Here is an 18,567-nt window from a genome sequence, read left to right on the forward strand (position 1 = left end):
ACATATGTATACTTTTGTGTTTGATACTACATTCAAACTAAACAAGTTTATTTCAAATTGAAAGATACGGAAGAGCTAATGAATCACAGGACTATTTGAATAGCAAGGTAGCTAATACAAACTTATCAAGAACATAATTATGATGTAGCTAGTAAAACAAATATAACGGTTCTTAATTAACAATGAGCCTTTATGTAGAGCTTTTAAAGCATGCCAAGTGCCTTTCACTGACATGTCTCCTCTCACAAATACATAAATAGAAAAAATGGTGGGTGGTAATGCAGAATTGGGATTTCACCAGCTAAGCCTTTTTATTAGATAACTAGTTGGCAAAACCTATAAGCACTCATTATTTGCGCCATAACTTAATTAGGGGACTTCTGCAGAGTGAAGAAGTGGTATTTCAACAACTATTTTAAAAGAAAAGAGGAGAGTTGGTTACATTGTTCCAAATATAGATAATTTTTTAAAAGTAGAAGAGTGAGTCATGGTGGTAGTAAAATAAGACAAAAAAGCAACAATTAAATTTGCTCTGGAAGAGAAGAGGGAATGGAAATGTGCAGGGAAATAAATAAGTATAGGATGTATGAAAGAATCTTGAAATGGTAAGAATTATACAGAGATTTAATTAAAAGGGCTCTTATAGTTGGTATGATAATGAATATAGCTTTAGGGGTAGCACTTAAGAGTGACTTACTATTAAAGCATAATTTTAAAGAAATACTTTGTTTTCTTTTTTAAACACTGTTTATTTTTAAAAAAATATTTAAAAAATAAAATTGCATTATTATTAATTTTAAAAGTTAACTGATTATTTCACTGTTATATTTTTCTTATTGGAATTTTCACTTTGATTTATGTTTATGGGCATAATCTAATGATTCTTCTCTTCCCTTATTTAATGCTTTTTAATGTTTATTCTCTTCCTCTAATTTCATTTTACTTTCAAATTATGAATTGTAAATTGACCTCAAACTGTCGACTGCTTAAAAAATCTAGGTTTAAAAATGATACACTAGTAATAGCATAATCAATAAAATATATTTTTAAAAAATAAAATAAAAACAATACACTAAGTGAAACATGTTTTAAAAAATAATGTACAAATAAAATTATTAATTCTAAAATTATGATCCTTAAAAGTTAAAAGCAGCAATTCTATTTTGTAATTTTACTTTCTAAACATATGTATTAACATAGAATTATAAAGTCATTGCATTAAGTGAAAAGTGGGCAAAATCAGCCATTCTAGTTGTCAAATATCTCTCTCCAAAGTAGGTCACTTAAAACCAACCATTTAAAAAAAATCATTCTAGTTAGTCTACATGAGAATTCACTGTCTGATCAAAAACAAAGTTATAGGCCCTGGCTGGTGTAGCTCAGTGGATTGAGCATGGGCCTGTGAACTAGAGGATGGCGGTTCGATTCCCAGTCAGGCAGGGCACACGCCTGGGTTGCAGGCCAGTTCCCAGCAGGGACACACTAGAGGCAACCATACATTAATATTTCTCTCCCTTTCTCCTTCCCTTCCCCTCTAAAGATAAATAGATAAAATCTTTTAAAAATAAAATAAAGTTAAGGCCTTATAAACATGTCTCTCTGGTGTGGGATGTTGATAATGGGGAAAAATGCGGTGGGTGAGGAGGTGGTTGGAGGGTCTATGGGAACTTTGTATTTTCTACTCCATTTCACTATGGACCTAAAACTGCTCTTAAAATACAGGGCCAACTTAATAACAGAATTGGTCAAAATACAATTCCAGAAATTTGGATCGTCATTCAATAATAACAAGATCATAAAAAGGAATACATATTCTGAAAAATACAGATGCTAAGGTCATTTTTTACCTTCCAAAAGAACACTCTCCATTAAAATATGAGCTGTGTGTAACTGTAAACTTTAACAGAAGAATGGCCAGTCAGTGAAGCCTCAGAGAATCCTGAAATACATTCCAGGTGACTCAAAGAAAAATTTTAATGTAAGTAATTGAAAATACTCTAAATTAATCTGGGGAAAATAAAACAGATTTTAATTAATTTTTAAAATAGTTTTGGCTGTAAAGATAAAGAGATTTTTCTGTTACAAGTAAGAGAAAAGAATAGCCCTGGCTGGTGTAGCTCAGTGGATTGAGCACAGGCCTGTGAACCAGAGAATCACGGTTCAATTCCCAGTCAGGGCACATGTCTGGGTTGCAGGCCAGTTCCCTGCAGGCCAGTTCCCTGCAGGCCAGTTCCCAGCAGGGGATGCATGAAAGGCAACCATATATTGATGTTTCTCTCCCTCTCTCCTTCTCCTCTAAAGATAGATAAATAAATTAATTTTTTTAAAAAAGTAAGAGAAAAGAATAAATGTGATTAATTGCTACAGTCTAATGTATTTGTTTGCATGTATACTTTTTGGTGACTCAGAACACAAACACACTAATGAGTTCACAAGGTTTAATTATTTATATTCCTTAATGATAAGAGGAGATGGAAAGAAAAAGTAAAAAACAGAAAGTTCTGCTTGGCTGTTTACATGGGAAAACCTCATTTATTCCTCTCCCGCTTGTCCCCAGACAGACTAGAAGGGAGAGAGGCAATAAGTATGGAAGCAACCTAAGTGCCCACCAATGGATGAATGGATAAAGAAAATGCGGTACATATACAATGGAGTGTTATTCAGCCATACCTCAAGTAGTGTTTTCTCTTGCTTTGGTAACATATTCCTATTAAATTATTTCTGGAAAATATCTTCTACTTTACTGCAGGGTACACATCTTATTCTGTTAAATGCATGCATGGACACATCCACACACCTCTTTCTCTCACACACATGCACAAATACAACTAAACTTCAATATTACATTTGCAGCTGCAGGACCTATACTTTTTCCTCCCAATTCTCAATATGTCCACCTAAATAGCAAGAAAGAAAAGTGGGAAAGGTATTAAAATTCAATTCTGCATTTCTTATAGTGGTAGTTGGGGAACCATTATGGCCACAATGACTCACATGATCTGGTTCATTGCCTCTGTGCCTATTTTCACCTATTTTATGCCCTGGAAATCAGTTTCTTGTTTTGGCAGAAATAGGTGAATATTGGAGCATAATTTTCACCAAAGAAACAGTAGTATATGACTGTATGTTTTTTAAATGGTACCATAATTTGTCTTGCTAATGGTAAACATTACCATCTCTTTCACACCTCCCTAGAGAATTTTCAAGAATTGTCACACTACTCTTAGAAAAAGAAAAGGATTCAAAATGATCATTGATTAAGTTGGAAAAATTTCATCATCATTCTTTACTTGATATTCTATCTCCTAGATTCCCTGAGAAGGAACAATGGTTCTCATCACCAACTTGCTATTTCATCATAAATAACCTCATTCTTCTACTTTTGCATTTATCTATAGAGACCAGAAGGACAAATAAAACCAAATACAGCAAAAGAGATACAATTTTCATTAGCTTATAAGAAGAAGAAAACAATTGATTTTGCTTTACTCCTAATCGATGTTTGTTCAGGACAAAGTGGCTTTTTGCTTCCCACTCTCTCGTTATCCTCTGAGAAAAGTGACAGTAATCTTCTAACACTGACTCTTGTCACTATAATAACTTCTGAGTAGAAGGGAAGTTATAAAGAGAATAAGAAATTAAATAAGAAATAATTTTAAGAGAAGGGGAGAAATAGAGAAGCACTGAAAAGGCACAGCAAATAAAATTAACTTTCAACAGAATTTTTAAATAATAAAATGAAACAGTCAAGAAGAAATATTAAAACAAATGATCTCAGAAGAAAATTAACTTCCAGAAAACAGAAATGCCTAGAGTAGCATCAGTACCATGGCATCCTGTACAGGAAGACCAGAAGAAAACATTCAAGTCACTATTAGTCATTCTGCTTCAATATACAAGTTTACCTGCTAGAAAGTTAAGTGGAGAAATCAGAGACATGGAGAAATATTTTCAAATTAGTTGTGAAGAGAAACCCAAAATGTATGAATGATTTTAAATATATTTTTCTACTTTTCTACTCTATTGAAATAGAATTTAAAAGCCAATACAACATTTAAATAAATTTTCATTCATATATGTAACCTAAGGAGCTCTCTTTGCTTTACTGCCTGTCACTCATGGGTAATAAATTAGCAGTTAAAGGTGACCAAACAGCTCTTTCTTCCATGCCACTACGGTACTATTTACTAAGGCCACAGTTACAGCACCGTAAGTACCAAGGAAAATGTGATAGAATCAACAATCCTCTAATGTGAAGAGTTTTTTTTATTTCTTACCATGTCTCTTCCACCTATGACCTCGTATTGACATGCTGGTTACTGCATTTCTTGATATTCTAGAGGCAGTTGGTGTGATTTCAACTTGAATACACCTTGTACCTTCCTTACTAGATTTCATGGCACCATGAGGCAGTGAAGCCTTTATTGCATTAGCAACCTAAGAAGGAAGCATATAGTTTAAGATTGGTATTCATAAATCCTCTGGAATAAAAAGTAAGAGTTCAGAAGAAAACTTACAGTTAAATATGATATATAAATGATGAAAATTAAAAATTTCCAAGTACTGAATTATATTTCCCAATGCCTAATGGTAACTAATAAATATTGCTCTAGTATGTTAAAGAGAACATCCTTACAGGTTAAAAAGACAATTAATCAGGTATCTAAGAAGTTAGCCAAATGAAGTTTTCAAATTTTATTCTGTATATTCTTTTCAAGTATAAAACTTTTCTAGTACAACAGGAGCATGAATCATAGAGTATCAATAACATATTAAATGTACTATGAATGGCCACACCACAATTTAGAGTTTTAATTTGAGAATTTTTAAATTAAAACTTTGCATAAATAAGTAAGATACTTACCAGTAATGGCTCTGGATATAATTCTAACTGGGCTCTGTATATAATATCATCCAATGCTTTTTGAGCTAGATCCCATTCTCCATTATAACTATAAAATACAATATAATTATTTTAAATTAATTCTATATAATTGAAAACATACAATGAGAAACAATAGTATCTTTACTGAGATACTAAAATAACAGTTCCGATTAGCACATTACTTAGCATTCTGCTCTCCTTAAAAACATATTTTTAAATCTTTGAAATCCTTTCAATTATATTTGAAAGAAGCCTATAATAGGAAAGGAAATTTTATAGATGTACATTTTTTTCTCTAAAGAACATTTCTATTTATGGAGCAGATATCAAAAATGCCAGGCAATCTCAAAGCATTTTATACTTTCACATCAAGTCAGAACATAATAAATTATATACCTTAAAGTTCAGAACACATCATGGTCAAACTATTCTGTATCTGCCATGGTTTCTAATGAGAATCTACAACTACTATGGCTTTCACTATCCCAAGTAATTACTTCTTTGCATTTTGATAGTCATTTGGAAGTACATGTGATGTATGTAGCAACATCAGCAATATATTGGGAGGAAAAGTGTGTATAAGTATAATTTTCAAAGATACAGCCAAACTCTATCTAAAAATTGGCTAAATGATAAAAATGGACGGTAATAGTGGCTTGGTCATCTATTAACAAAATAAAGAAGTGTGAATCATACTAAGAGTGCAAGCACGGCCTAAAAAATGGAAAGAGCATTGTTACCATCCTAAAAACAAATTTTGAAACCTAAAGGCAGGCAGGTGTCCCTAAGGAGAGAGAGAGGTCACAATGCAAGCAAGTAATAAAAATTTGGCTAAACTTTTTAACAAATTGCTACAAGCCAAGTGTCAGTTAGCCATGACAGTACAGTATGCCTGGGAGCAGATACATGGGGAGTTCACACCCTCTCACAAGCTCTTCTCCACAAATCTCCTTTAAGTGCTTACAAGAAAAACAGGGAGCAAGATAGAGGACCAAAGAATGTTGCCCTTGGTATGTGTGGCCTGTATGAGAAGAGTGGCCACCAAGCAGGAAAAGACATGAAGATGCAGCCAGGCCCCTATCTCACATGAAACAAAAATTTTAAAGCCTTTGGGGAAAAAGGAGAGAAATACTTTCACCCCAATGGCAAAAGTTAAAAACAAGAGTGGCTGAGGTTAAAAAAAAAAAGGGCAACCTCTATCTGTGGGGGGAGGATCAGGATATCGTCCAATGCTGAGACCAACAGAGGTCTCATCACTGGAGCAGGGACAGGACCAGTGGGGAACAGGAACTCCTCCCCATCCCCACCTCATGTGGGGACCTAGGGCCTGCTTAGAACTGAGGCTGGACCAGGACAACAGAGCACACCACTCCCCACTTTCCCCAAACACTGGGGCAAAACAAACAGTAGCCTCTACTCCTAGAGGAGGAACAAGAACATCCAGAGAGACCTTCTCCAAAATGCTGAAAGCTGAGGACAGAGCAAGTATGTTGAGAAAAACAAGCCAGCAGTCCAGCTCCTCTCACCCTAATTGCCAGGTAACATGAGAGAAATATGAAGTAGGTGGTGCCATGAACGTAACCAGAGCAACAATCAAATCCAACCCCAACCAATCCCACCTATAGTAGTAACTCACTAGCAGCCAAGAAGAAAAGAGTCACGCTCATTTCCAGCCACAAATATTATCTACCTCAGTCTCTAATGTCCTACACATGAACAAAATGATCAATCAAATGATACAAAGCACATAAAAGCTAGAAGAAAACAATCTACTATCAAGAGACAAAAAACAATAGAACCAAATTAAGAAATGACTCAACTGTTGTAGTAACTATGATTACTATATTAAAGGCTTTAGTGGAAAACATGGACAGTATGTATGAACACTTGGAAGTATGAGCAAAGAGATAGGAACTATAACTAAGAGTCAAATAAAAAGGCTAGAAATAATAACAGAGATGAAGAACACCTTCGGTGGACTCATAAGTAGACTCGACACAGTAAAGGAAGTAATCAATGAACATAAAGATAGATTAACAGAATTACTCAATCTGAAACAGAAAGCAAAAAGAGAGGGAATAAAATATGTCAGAGCATCCAAGACTATGGGACAATATTAACAGTATATCAAAAGGGTCAACAAACTTTTACTTAAAGGGCTAGATAATGAGTATTTCTGACTTGTGGGCCATAGAACCTCTATTGCAACTACTCAGTTCTGTCACTATAACATGAAAGCAGCCACAGACAATATAAAAACTAATGGACGTGACTGTGTTTCAACAAAACTTTTTAAGAAAACAGGCAGCAGGGCAGATTTGGCCCAAGGATCATAAATTCTGCCTTTAGTCAAAAAGTTTATTATCTACTAGAAAAAATTAAAGTATCAAGTAATAATAAATTATAAATTATAAATTAATAATAAATTATTTGTGACTAAAAAGGTTAAAATGTTTTTCAAGAGTAAAATTTCTAGAATGGAAACAAATATTTATTGAGGAAAAAAGTTATTTGAAAATTTTAGCAAGAAAAAAGTAATAAAGAAAGGAACTGTGAGTATATTTACGTGTTTCATTCTGTCCTTAAAAAAAAAAATGAAGTGCTTCAGTTAAATACAATTCTTTAGAACATTAAATAATACATTTTAAATAATATCAAGATCTTGATATTCTTTCACAGAAATATGCCAATTGTTTATCTATTAGCATATAAGAACAATAAAATAACAAATTATGATTTTCAAAAAAGATCAAATGTTTAGTTTGTATCTGAAATAAACTTACCAGGCAAAATAAATCCCTGTTAACATCTGCACCATGAACCCTGAAGAAACTGGCATTCTGCTGCTTATGCCTCGGTATTTCCTTACATGTTGTCGGGGATATCCACACACACAGATTCTAGAAAAGCCAAAGTAAATATATGTGCAACACCAGTAAAAATTTAGGTAATTTACTTTTTAACATTTATAAGCCAGCGGTATACTAGATATGCTCTTTTCTCTACACAAACCTCATAGCTATGAAACAGAATCTTTGAAACAAAACATTTGTCTGTAATATTTTCCTGAGCAAATTAGACTGGGGGAAAATGTATAAAGTTAGAGGGATATTAGTATATATTAAGTGAACCAGATTCTCAAGAGTTGATTCACTAATTTTAACCAATTCAGTTATTAACAATTTTTGGTGACCATAAAAACATGGAACTCAGCACTTTTTATCAAAATAGATTTGTGGTATGATTCCCTGTTCCTGACAAAGTTCTTGACACAAAGTGCAGGCTCCAAAAAATACTCTAAAATTAGACTAAAAAATCATACAGTACATACCTTAATAAACTAAAAATAGAACATACCTTAATAAACTAAAAATAGATTGAAATGCCTAAGGCTAAAAACTCTAAGAGGTATAAAATATAAGCAAATAGTTCCAATTCTTTGAATGTCTAAACATGACAACAAAGGTAGAATCCTAAAGAAAAATCAACAGATTTTTACCAAATTTTTTAAAAGAAACTATCTTTAAAATATTAAAATGTAAAGAAATAATTATCCTTATACTTCCTGGCCTACAGAAATGTAAAACATAAATGCTTGCTGTTTTTTTAAAAAAGGTACTTATTATAGTGAAGAATATTTAAGGGGTACTAAAGGAATGCTTATAATGAATAGGAAGCCACCTAAAGTCCAAAAAGGGGAGCAATTATAAATCAATCAGACAATACTATGAAACAATTAAACATGACATTTTGAAACTCTATTTAAATGACAGAAAAAAATACTGTACAGATGCAGCCTAATCTGATTTTGTAATTAATAGGTGAATGCATGTGTTGCTATAAGATCATATACAAAGTCATAGAGTTACCTCTGAGCTATGGGATTATAAGTGTACTTTCTTCTTCATATTTATATTTATTTTCTAAACTGTTCTATGATTGATATGCATTGCTTTTCAAATAAAAAGTAAGTTTCTATTTTTATTAAAATGGAAAAATAGCTGTTTTCTCATAATACGTTATGGTTGATATAATACGACCATCACTTATTATAGTACTAGTCAGTAAATTATAATTATTTACCCCCTGCCTGTATGCAATTACTAATTGGAACTTAATATTCCCTGTACAGAAGGAATCTAAGCTTTTACTTAAACATGCCCAAGTACACCACAGATCATTCTAAAAATATCCCCCTGAGAATATCATTAATTCAAAGCTACTTTAAAGACTAAATATAAATTTATTTGATATTGAGAGGATCTTAAAACTCTTCAGAACCAAGATTAAAGACAGCAGGGATACTTATGGACTGAAAGTTTCTAGCCCCCTCAAAAGTCATGTTGAAGGTCTAATTCCCCAATATGGTAATATTTGGAGATGGGGCCCTTGGGGGTAACTAGATTTAGATAAAGTCATTAATGTGGGGCCCCCACAATGGGATTAGTGCCCTCAGAACAGGAAGAGAGAGCAGAGGTCCAGCTCTGCCATGGGAAGGCACAGTGAGAAGGCAGTAGCCTTGAAGCCAGGAAGATGGCCTTCACCAGGAACTGAATCTGCTAGCACCTTGACAGTGGATCTGCCAGGCTCTGCAACTGTCAGAAACTAAATGTCTATCATTAAGCCACTCAGTCCATGGTCTTTCATTATGGCAACATGAAAAGAAGCTGAGAAAAATAGAACCAACTCATTTGTTCTTTGCTATTACAAAAACGTATATTCAAACCTTACTCTTATTACCTAAAGAAGCAAACTTAGAACCATTTTATTTTCTTACACCTTATATCTTTATGATAGGGATGGTAGTAAATTACCAAACTAGTATATGAAAGATAAAATTTTCCAATGTATCTATTCATTCAGTAAATACTGATCAAAAACTTATACTGTGTCACACACTAGGGATACAGATGAAAGGTGCAGCACCTACAGGGATTCACAGTTGAATCATGGACAACAGTAAACAAATATTGCAATGAACAAGTTACAGAGATAACAACAGGAGTGGAAAACTCTAGTGGAAGCAGAAGGTCAGAGAAGGCTTCCCAGAATGAGATTCCTTTGAACTGAGCCTTAAAGAAACAGGGATGAAATACCATGACATCAAGGAGACTGGGGAAATTTGAGTAGAATAGAATGCTAAGACACTAGAAAATAGCAGAGAAGCTAGCTAGGGGGTCAGATCACAGAGTATCTTATAACCTGCTAGGCTTTCTCATGTAGGAAATGAGAAGCAACTAAAAGTTTTTGTTTTGTTGTTTTAAGCAGGGGAGTGACATGACCAGATCGTTCTGTTGATTATATCCTTCAGGTTGTATTGGAAGTGTTCACTGAAACTGGAGAGGGGAGTGTGAAAATGTCCCATGAGAGAGATGAAGTGAGGTGAACTAAAGAAGCAATTGTGGGGAGAAGGAGTAAGGGTGGAATTGGAGTCACATCTAGGAGTAGAATCTGGAGGGTGGGCACTAAAGGAATAATAGGAGTGTACAATCATTCCTACACTAGTGTGGATAGTGGTCTGGATGGCAGTGTCATTAAATAAACTTGAACAAGCAAACCATACTGTTTTAGAAGATGCGAAGTGTCAGAAATATGATAGAGATGTCTCTATATATCTATCTCTGCATTCCCGGGTCCTATCATCTAGGATGCCACGTAGAGTAGGAACTGGGCTTTGTAGTCTATTCGAAGTTCAAAAGGTGAACGTTATTACCTAAACCGGTGTTTCTGAAGTGTTGGCCCTTATTCTCACTTTAGCCCATAACAAAGTTTTAGTGGACTGGACCATAGTGAAATGAGAAACAAAGAAAGCCAAACATCCGATTTTTCATTTATAAATTATCCTCCTTCCCTTCCACTCTCCCTGCTTTTTGATGCTAATATAGTCTCTGTTTTGTTAATTAATGTTAATGACATGTATTTATAGATAATCACTTGAAAAAATAAAAAGCTGGCAATACTGCATAGATACACTACCCACTCCAGCTGTTTTTTGAAATTTTACAGATCTTATGAAATTCAAAAGTCTGGGGACCTGTAACTTTAAAGGATATAAAACAAGAAACACACTGGAAAGACTCAGTAAGTAGGAGAGGTGGCACATTGGTATCATCTTCCAAAGTGTAAGGAATCTAATTATGCTAATCCAAGAATCACCTGAAAACTGTCCGTGGCTCTATCTTCTCTAACAGGCCCCTTATTACCTCCCTCTCACTCTGGTCCTGGCAAAGTTCCTTATCCTATTCAGTACCAATTCCTGTTCTTTTGTTTGTTTTGTTTTTCTTGAACCTAAAGTATTGCTTAATGTATCCTCCTTCTTACTAACTTCAAAGTTGCATTTTCTAAATAAATTCCCCAAATCTAAATTATTCTACAAATTCCTTGATTCTCTATTTTCCCTATGTACTTGAATTACCAAAGGCATTTGATGTCTTTTTGTTTTTTTGTGTGTGTGTTTTTTTAAAGGTAACATGTTCATCACAGCAAATTTAGAAAAGGACATAAAAATCACACAGGGAAAAATGAAAATAGATCATACTTCCACCAATCAGACGTAACTATTGTAGATATTTGTTCATATTCAGTCAATGTGTGAGTCATAGCATATACAATCTATTAGTAAATACCCTTTTAAATTAGAATTTTTTAATGTTTGCATAATACACCTAAGGACTATTATAATTTACTTAGCCAACCTATGGGCTCAATTTTTTTAAACAAGGAACGTTGGAACACCAGTATCTCTTACTTATTTCTTGGTACCAAATTAGAGCACAACAAAAATAAATAATCTTTTTTAAACAGCAAACAAAACAGAATCTAACCACATGCTAAACACTGAAAGGTCATAACAGTTCCAACCTTTTAATTATATAGTATGATTTTTTTCTGATTCAATATTCCATTGAGATGCTATTCAACTTTACCCTCTCCATTGTGTTTTTCTGTGACTATAATTAATAAGAAACTTTCTATATGTTGACTAGGCTGGACTTCAAATTAACTTATTTAATTTTATTTAATATTTAATTAAATGTTAAATATTAATGTAATATTTAATATTTGATATTTAATTTAAGCCTTACTTAATATTTAATTTTAATATTAACAGATTAATATTTAAAACACTTAAATTTTAATTTACCTTGAAGAAATCTGACACAATGATTGAAGAGAAACACTGGGCATATAGGTTAAGGCCGCATTGTAACACAACAAGAGGAACGTCAACACTTCAAACCTAAAGATAAACCAGAAGAATATTTACAAATCTATGGAATCCTATGTCAAACATAATTAAATTAAGCAGGCATTGGGAAAAAATATTAGTTGCAGAACAGACCTGTACAAAATAATCACAATAATAATAGTACAAAAACGAAAAGAAAAATGAAGACTTCCCAGGTGGAGTCAGAAAGTTATCTTATAAAGATGATGTTTCCTATGACATCTAAAACAAAGTTTAAGTGGGAAATCAGGAAGATGTACTTTTTTTAATAAAATGACTCAAAATTTTAAAAAACTGTTATACACAGCTCATTAAACATTATTTATAAACCTACTGAAATAATTTTTTAATCAGTGTGATAATACGCTGCTTATGTCTCCACCATGTACCTGTTCTGAGCGGTCAGCATCTCCCGCTGGGGGTGAGGCCCACTGTACATGACCTTCGATAAGCCGTGCTGGGAAAGCGCACTCTCCGTCAGAGCCATGGAGCCAATGCTGGAAGGCTAAAGAAAAGACACTTGAATAAGTAAGAAAAAGAAAGTTCTCTTGGAAACGTGATATTTAGAATACATATACCACTAAGAATGATTGCCATAAACATTATATATCTTAAAAATATTCAGTCCTGGCTAGTGTAGCTCAGTGGATTGAGCGCGAGCCTGCGAACCACAGATCGCGTTTGATTCCTAGTCAGGGCACATGCCTGGGTTGCAGGCCAGTTCCCGGCGGGAGACTCACGAGAGGCAACCATACATTGATATTCCTCTCCTTCTCTCCTTCCTTCCCCTCTAAAGATAAATAAATAAAATCTTTAAAAAAAAGATTTATAAAAAAAACATTAAAAAATATATTCAGACTACTAAATTTTCTGCTCAAAGACTTAATAAATAATTAACAACCAAACTATTGTACAAATAGATGTAATCACTTAACTTTAAAAATTCTACCATGGAAATACATAACTGCTACAAAAAATATATACTGTTCTTATTCATCAGAAGGAGAAAAAAATATTTCAAAATGAAGACTCTGAATAGTTTAAAGTTAAATAATTTTGATTCTCATTTCAAATTTGGTAACAGCAAATACTTTATTTGGTGTCTTACACTTAAAGTACTAATAAATTGATCAAAAAATGTTTGCCGCAATAACCACACTCTAATTCGCAGCAGCTTCAAATCTTAGAAACCATAAATGTACTTTGATAAAATATCACTTACCTCATGATATACAGATGGTTTGGATAAAGATGGAATTGTAAAACTCAATACTTTGCTATGTCCCTGTTTGTCAACTATTTCCTAAAAAAGGTAAAAGCGGGTATATTAAAATATATAATTTTTACACATAAATTTACAAACTAAATTTAAATTGTTATTCTAAAAAATGACCTGAAAAGAAAATTTTAAAATAACTAAAATCTTAAATTATGATAACCTATCATCAATTATTTAGAAACACCTGCTGTTAATCTTCCTCTTTTAAAATATAAGTAACATACAATTTTAAGGATGACTGAAATACAGATGCAGTGTGTTAATAATCATTAATTTTTCTCAAGTAGGAAGTTACATTTTTGAATCAAATAACACACTTAAGAAAAACCCCTTAATTTTTTTCCATTTTGAGAAAAGCGGAAATCTAAGTATCTAGAATATCATACTTATTAGTATAAAAACACTCTCAGTAATTCACACTATATGTTATGTAAATGGTATGAATTCTGGAGACAGTCCAGATGTTATAGAATCATTAGTGGCAGATGTTAGACTAAATCTTTTCTCCTAAACTTTTAATGAATATCACACACAATTTATAGACAACAGATTTTAAGTTTTAAAAAGTTTAAAATTCAACAATATTTCCAGATACTTCTGTAAAAAATTGGTCTAATTTTCAGTCTTCGGTCAATCCCTAAAGATTTATTTACATAATTATGTGTGTACCCGTATAGCCCTCAACCTCCATAGAGTTATTTTTGGAAGAATGAGCTGAGTCATTTGATGTACACAAGACAAATATAGCTTTACAAAAATGAAAAGTAGTTGCTGTTAAGTATCTGCTTTTGCTGAAAAGGTTATGTACTTGCTCTTGCCCAAAAACATGTTGTTACCCACGTCAAATACAAACCAAATTATAAACCCCTAGGAGGAGAGCTTCGATGCATCCACTGCTATGCACGTTTCTGCTGGCGGAGACAGAAAGGTAGCACCAAATCAGTTCTGGAAGAAACTGCAATGTAAACCGAAGCAACTGCTCCTCTCCACTGCGATAGAATTCAAAGAGCTGGTGACAGACAGGTTCTAGCAACTGGAAGAAGAATGGAATGTTAATTCAAGGGTTGGATTGGATTGGATTTGAGTGACGCTAATATATAAAATATAAAAGTTTTCCCTGATTGGTAATTACTGAAATATACAAACATGCTTCCATTTTTGGGAAGCAAAACTACTCATTGCTAAGCTACTTAGTGAAACTTTGAATTCTAGTGGAAGGTCAAAGCAAAACTAGTATATACAGAAACACTTTATAAACTTTAAAATATTTTATAGCTCTAAGGTAGTATTGTTATTAAATTCATATTTTTTTAACTCCTTAAAATACCTAGGTTGTAAGAGCTTCTTCCTTAATACATTTAATATCCTTTCTTCCTGATTAAAAAATGCCAAAATATAAATAACTGACTACAGGGCTGGAGAAATTGAAATGGGAATCCCAGCTAGTTACTGTCACCTCCTGGGTTTACAATTAGGGAGCATCTGACAACAATGGCTGGTGCACGAAGTAGCTGAATAATTATACAGCCTCTGGATCTAGATTTCTATTGTAAACACGGCGCGTTGCTACTGGATAACCTGAGCATTGCTGTCATTTGTTTTAAATATGATTTGAAGGTTATCTATAACCTTCTCTCTCCCACCACACCCCCAGCATTACCCAGTTAATAGGGTGATTTTTATAGTAGACATTTTGCAATCAGAAAGTAAAGATAAGATACCCTTATAGGTAAGTGTTATCTTGAAGCATATGCAGTGATCATACACAGTCATAAGTAAACATGTCAAGAGATTCAGGGAGTATTCATTTTTCAAACCATCAGGCAATATTTTAAGTCAACTTACTAAACAGATGTTCTAATAACAATTGTAATGAACAAAACTAACTTATAGTGGGTGTTTCGATTTCAAGTTAAATATATAAAGTAAATCGGGTGTTATAAAAGTATTATCTATATAAGGTACAGCAAAAGTTCCACTTCAATTAACATTGAATAAGTGAAATTAGACTTTCTTATTGAAAAATTACCTAACTTCTCACAGTTAAGAAATATTTTCTCCATTCTCAAAATGGTCATTACAAGGCAACAGCTGTCCACCGTGGCATGGCAAAGGTAACAAGAATCTGGAGGCTGGAGGCATGAGGGTTCGCAGACAGGAAGAAAACTTTTTAGGATAGGAATTTAAAAGAATGGGGTTGGGGTGATAGGAAGAAAGAAAGACTGCAAGGGGAATGTTTAGCTCTCAGGTGGAGTTTTAAAAATTTCTTTGTGGACCAGTGTCAATAATCTTGTATTGTGGTGTAACATCCCTTTGTGGGGGAAAACTGGGACAACTGTAATAGCACAAAAAAAATGTTTAAAAATAATAAAATAAAATAAAATAAAATATATTCTACATTCTAAAACAACTAAATTACAAATAACTATTAAGACAATCACTTCATGAGATGTCTGTATTCTGTAGAGATTTCTCATAGTAATAAAAATGTGACTTTAATATGCCTTTATATGACTAATGCCACAATGAAAGATGGGAAAGAGTTAAGTTTCGGTAACTTTACACATTAAAAAAAAACTAGCTTTTTTTTTTTTTGCACTAAAATCTAGTAGGTAGGAAAAAGATATAGAAAAGTTGGAAGGACATTATTGTTCAGGTGCCAGCATCCATTGAACTGACCCTCTCTTCATTCTGGGCTCCCTATGCCAAGCACACCACCAAAGGGATTTCATGTGGCTCTTTCAAAAAACAGACCTGAGCATTCTTAGCCTCTAATCGTGTTTCCATCTTAAACTTTTAGCCAGTTAAAAGTACTAGTCAAGAGAACCATATTGTACAATACCACAAACTGCCTCTTTAGAGTGTCTTGAACGCACCACACATACCACCTACCTCAGTACCTTTGCACTTCCTATTCCCTCTCCTGGAAAGCTCTTGCCGCCAGTTTTATTTTCTGCCGCTAATTCATTCAGACCTTGACTGAACAATCACCTCCTCAGTCCCTAATCCACTTCATTTACCTTCATGGTTTTCTCACTGACTGACATTGCATTATGCATTTAGATATTGGTTTAATGTATCTTGCCTACCAGAATGTAAGTTCTAATCAACAGATCAAGAATTTAGTCTATTTTGTTCACTACTATATTTCTAAGTGATTTCTCATACATTATATGGGTTCAACAAATATTTATTAAATGAATTAACTGTATAATGAAACTGTACTGCCAGTAAAAAACCAAGTACCAAATTTGCCAGACTTCAAATAACACCAGAACCAATTCCTCAAATTTTGAAAATGCCAAAAAACAATGTTATCAACTCCTTAGGAATTATCTCCAAATTAAGACACAAAATATTCTAAGTGGCAAAAAGAAGGCACACTTATTGATTTGAGAGAGAGAAACGTTGATTTTTGTTGTTTTGTTTTATTCTAAATTACATGTAAAACCTTCTAAATCAGTGCTTCTGAAAATGTGGTCCACTGCTAAAGACCGTCAACAAATGGTACCAGTCTCCAACAATATAAATATGGAAACTAAAAGGAAGAATTTAGGAACTTTTACAGCAACTGGATATAGCTAAAACATCCAGGTGGATGATTAGCAGACTTACTGAACAGGATACAGATCAGCCAGGGGCCATCAAATAATTGGGGCACCTCCCACGTGGTATGAGGTGCCCGCGTCTGTCATTGGAAACTCACTACGCTGTGAGAAACGGTGCAAGGAGCCGTCAGAGCTGCGTTCACTATCATCTGAATAAAATAAAGGCTATGAACCAAACTAGCCTGTCAGAAATTTACCTTACAAACTCTATCCAAAGTAGCCTGGCTAAAACATACTTCATCAGAGGAATCATTTTTAGATCTTTCCAAAATACGAAGCACAAAATGATAAACAAGACTTGTTTAATAAAGCGCATAGTCATACTTACTCTGTTTGATGAAGTAATTTTCAACTAAACTTGGAAAACTCCCCGAACACATTAAAAACTAAAACCCTTCAAGGAAACATCTTATAAATACTTTACAAACTAAGAAGCTTGGGGGAAGAGGGAAGGACAGCAAAATAGGGTTATTCTATTCAGTTATTCCAGTTAACACTTTTGGCTTATCCCTAATCTTTCTTTCTTTCAGCACCTAAAATTCACGATGCACTTTATAGCACACTCAGCAGAAGCTGGGTTATTCCAGAGCCCCTCCATACAAGGTGAACTACTCAAATAACCAAAGACTTTAGTGTTGATAGTTTTATCCCAAGACGCACTAGATTTGTATAGGAGTGGACTCCAGAACAGAAGTTATTTTACCACTGAATGATACAATTAGTGCTGTTAGAGCCTATCATGTCTTCTACCGAAATCAAGGACCAAAGAATCACGGGCCTCATATTCCTTTCTACTACCTCCCCTCTACTCCACCTCTTTCCATTCCACTGACGCTGCCCCAGCTCAGGTTCTCAACAGCTCCCGCCTAGGCTATTTTCATAGCTTCCTTGTCTCTTGTTTTCAATTTTTCCACTCTCCAAATCTATCCTCCACAGTCACCTTCCTATAAGAATAATATAATCAAGTCATCCCTTCCATGCAAAAAAAAAAAAAGCCTAAACTGCTTATGACAGATTTTACCATCCACCATGGTTGAAAACTAAACCTGCCTTTCCGGCTCCAGTTCCCACATGTCTTACCCTCTCTTGTTAACTAGTCATTAGCTTATCTGCTTTTCCTCCCCAAATGCCATACCTTTTTATTTCCTATGCTATTTCCGATCCTTTTTTATTTCCACTATGCATGGTGGGGTTTATAATCACCGGAATCTGGAATATGGATCATCTTGTCACCTTCAAACTAAACTTGCTATCTAAAAACAGAAAAGGAGATGGAGACAAGAGAAAACAGGAAACGACTGGGGAAAGCAGCAGCTGGTGGTTGCCATTCTTTAAGTGCCTTACACTTCTTCAGGCCTCCATGTACTATCCCTACAGCTTAGAAGGACCTTTCATCTTGCGTACCAGGCAAATTCAAATGCAGGCATGTAGATTCAGTTAAGAATTTTCTTGAAATTGTGTTTACTTATTATCCTACTTCTTTTCTTTTTAAGATAAAGACCATGTGTTACTCACCTTTGATTTTCTATTGCCTAGCACTGCAGCTGTCTCATAGTGGACATAGGAA

The 18,567-nt window shown here is 34.0% G+C and overlaps 1 protein-coding gene across 2 annotated transcripts in view; it reads right to left on the reverse strand.

Moving 5' to 3' along the window:
- HYCC1 (hyccin PI4KA lipid kinase complex subunit 1) overlaps nucleotides 1-18,567 on the reverse strand; it is a 62,323-nt gene that overhangs the window by 14,105 nt on the left and 29,651 nt on the right. For both annotated transcript variants that reach the window (XM_037136294.2, XM_037136296.2), the window contains exons 4-10: nucleotides 14,246-14,425; nucleotides 13,336-13,416; nucleotides 12,503-12,618; nucleotides 12,030-12,125; nucleotides 7,669-7,785; nucleotides 4,865-4,952; nucleotides 4,278-4,437 (exon numbers count right to left, since the gene is read on the reverse strand). In XM_037136294.2, the coding sequence (XP_036992189.2) occupies nucleotides 4,278-4,437; nucleotides 4,865-4,952; nucleotides 7,669-7,785; nucleotides 12,030-12,125; nucleotides 12,503-12,618; nucleotides 13,336-13,416; nucleotides 14,246-14,425 (838 nt within the window). The remainder of the gene's footprint in view (nucleotides 1-4,277; nucleotides 4,438-4,864; nucleotides 4,953-7,668; nucleotides 7,786-12,029; nucleotides 12,126-12,502; nucleotides 12,619-13,335; nucleotides 13,417-14,245; nucleotides 14,426-18,567) is intronic.

This window comes from Artibeus jamaicensis, unplaced genomic scaffold (genome assembly GCF_021234435.1).
Source record: "Artibeus jamaicensis isolate MK-2021 breed Jamaican fruit bat unplaced genomic scaffold, CSHL_Jam_final contig_3230, whole genome shotgun sequence".
Classification (NCBI taxonomy): Eukaryota; Metazoa; Chordata; class Mammalia; order Chiroptera; family Phyllostomidae; genus Artibeus; species Artibeus jamaicensis.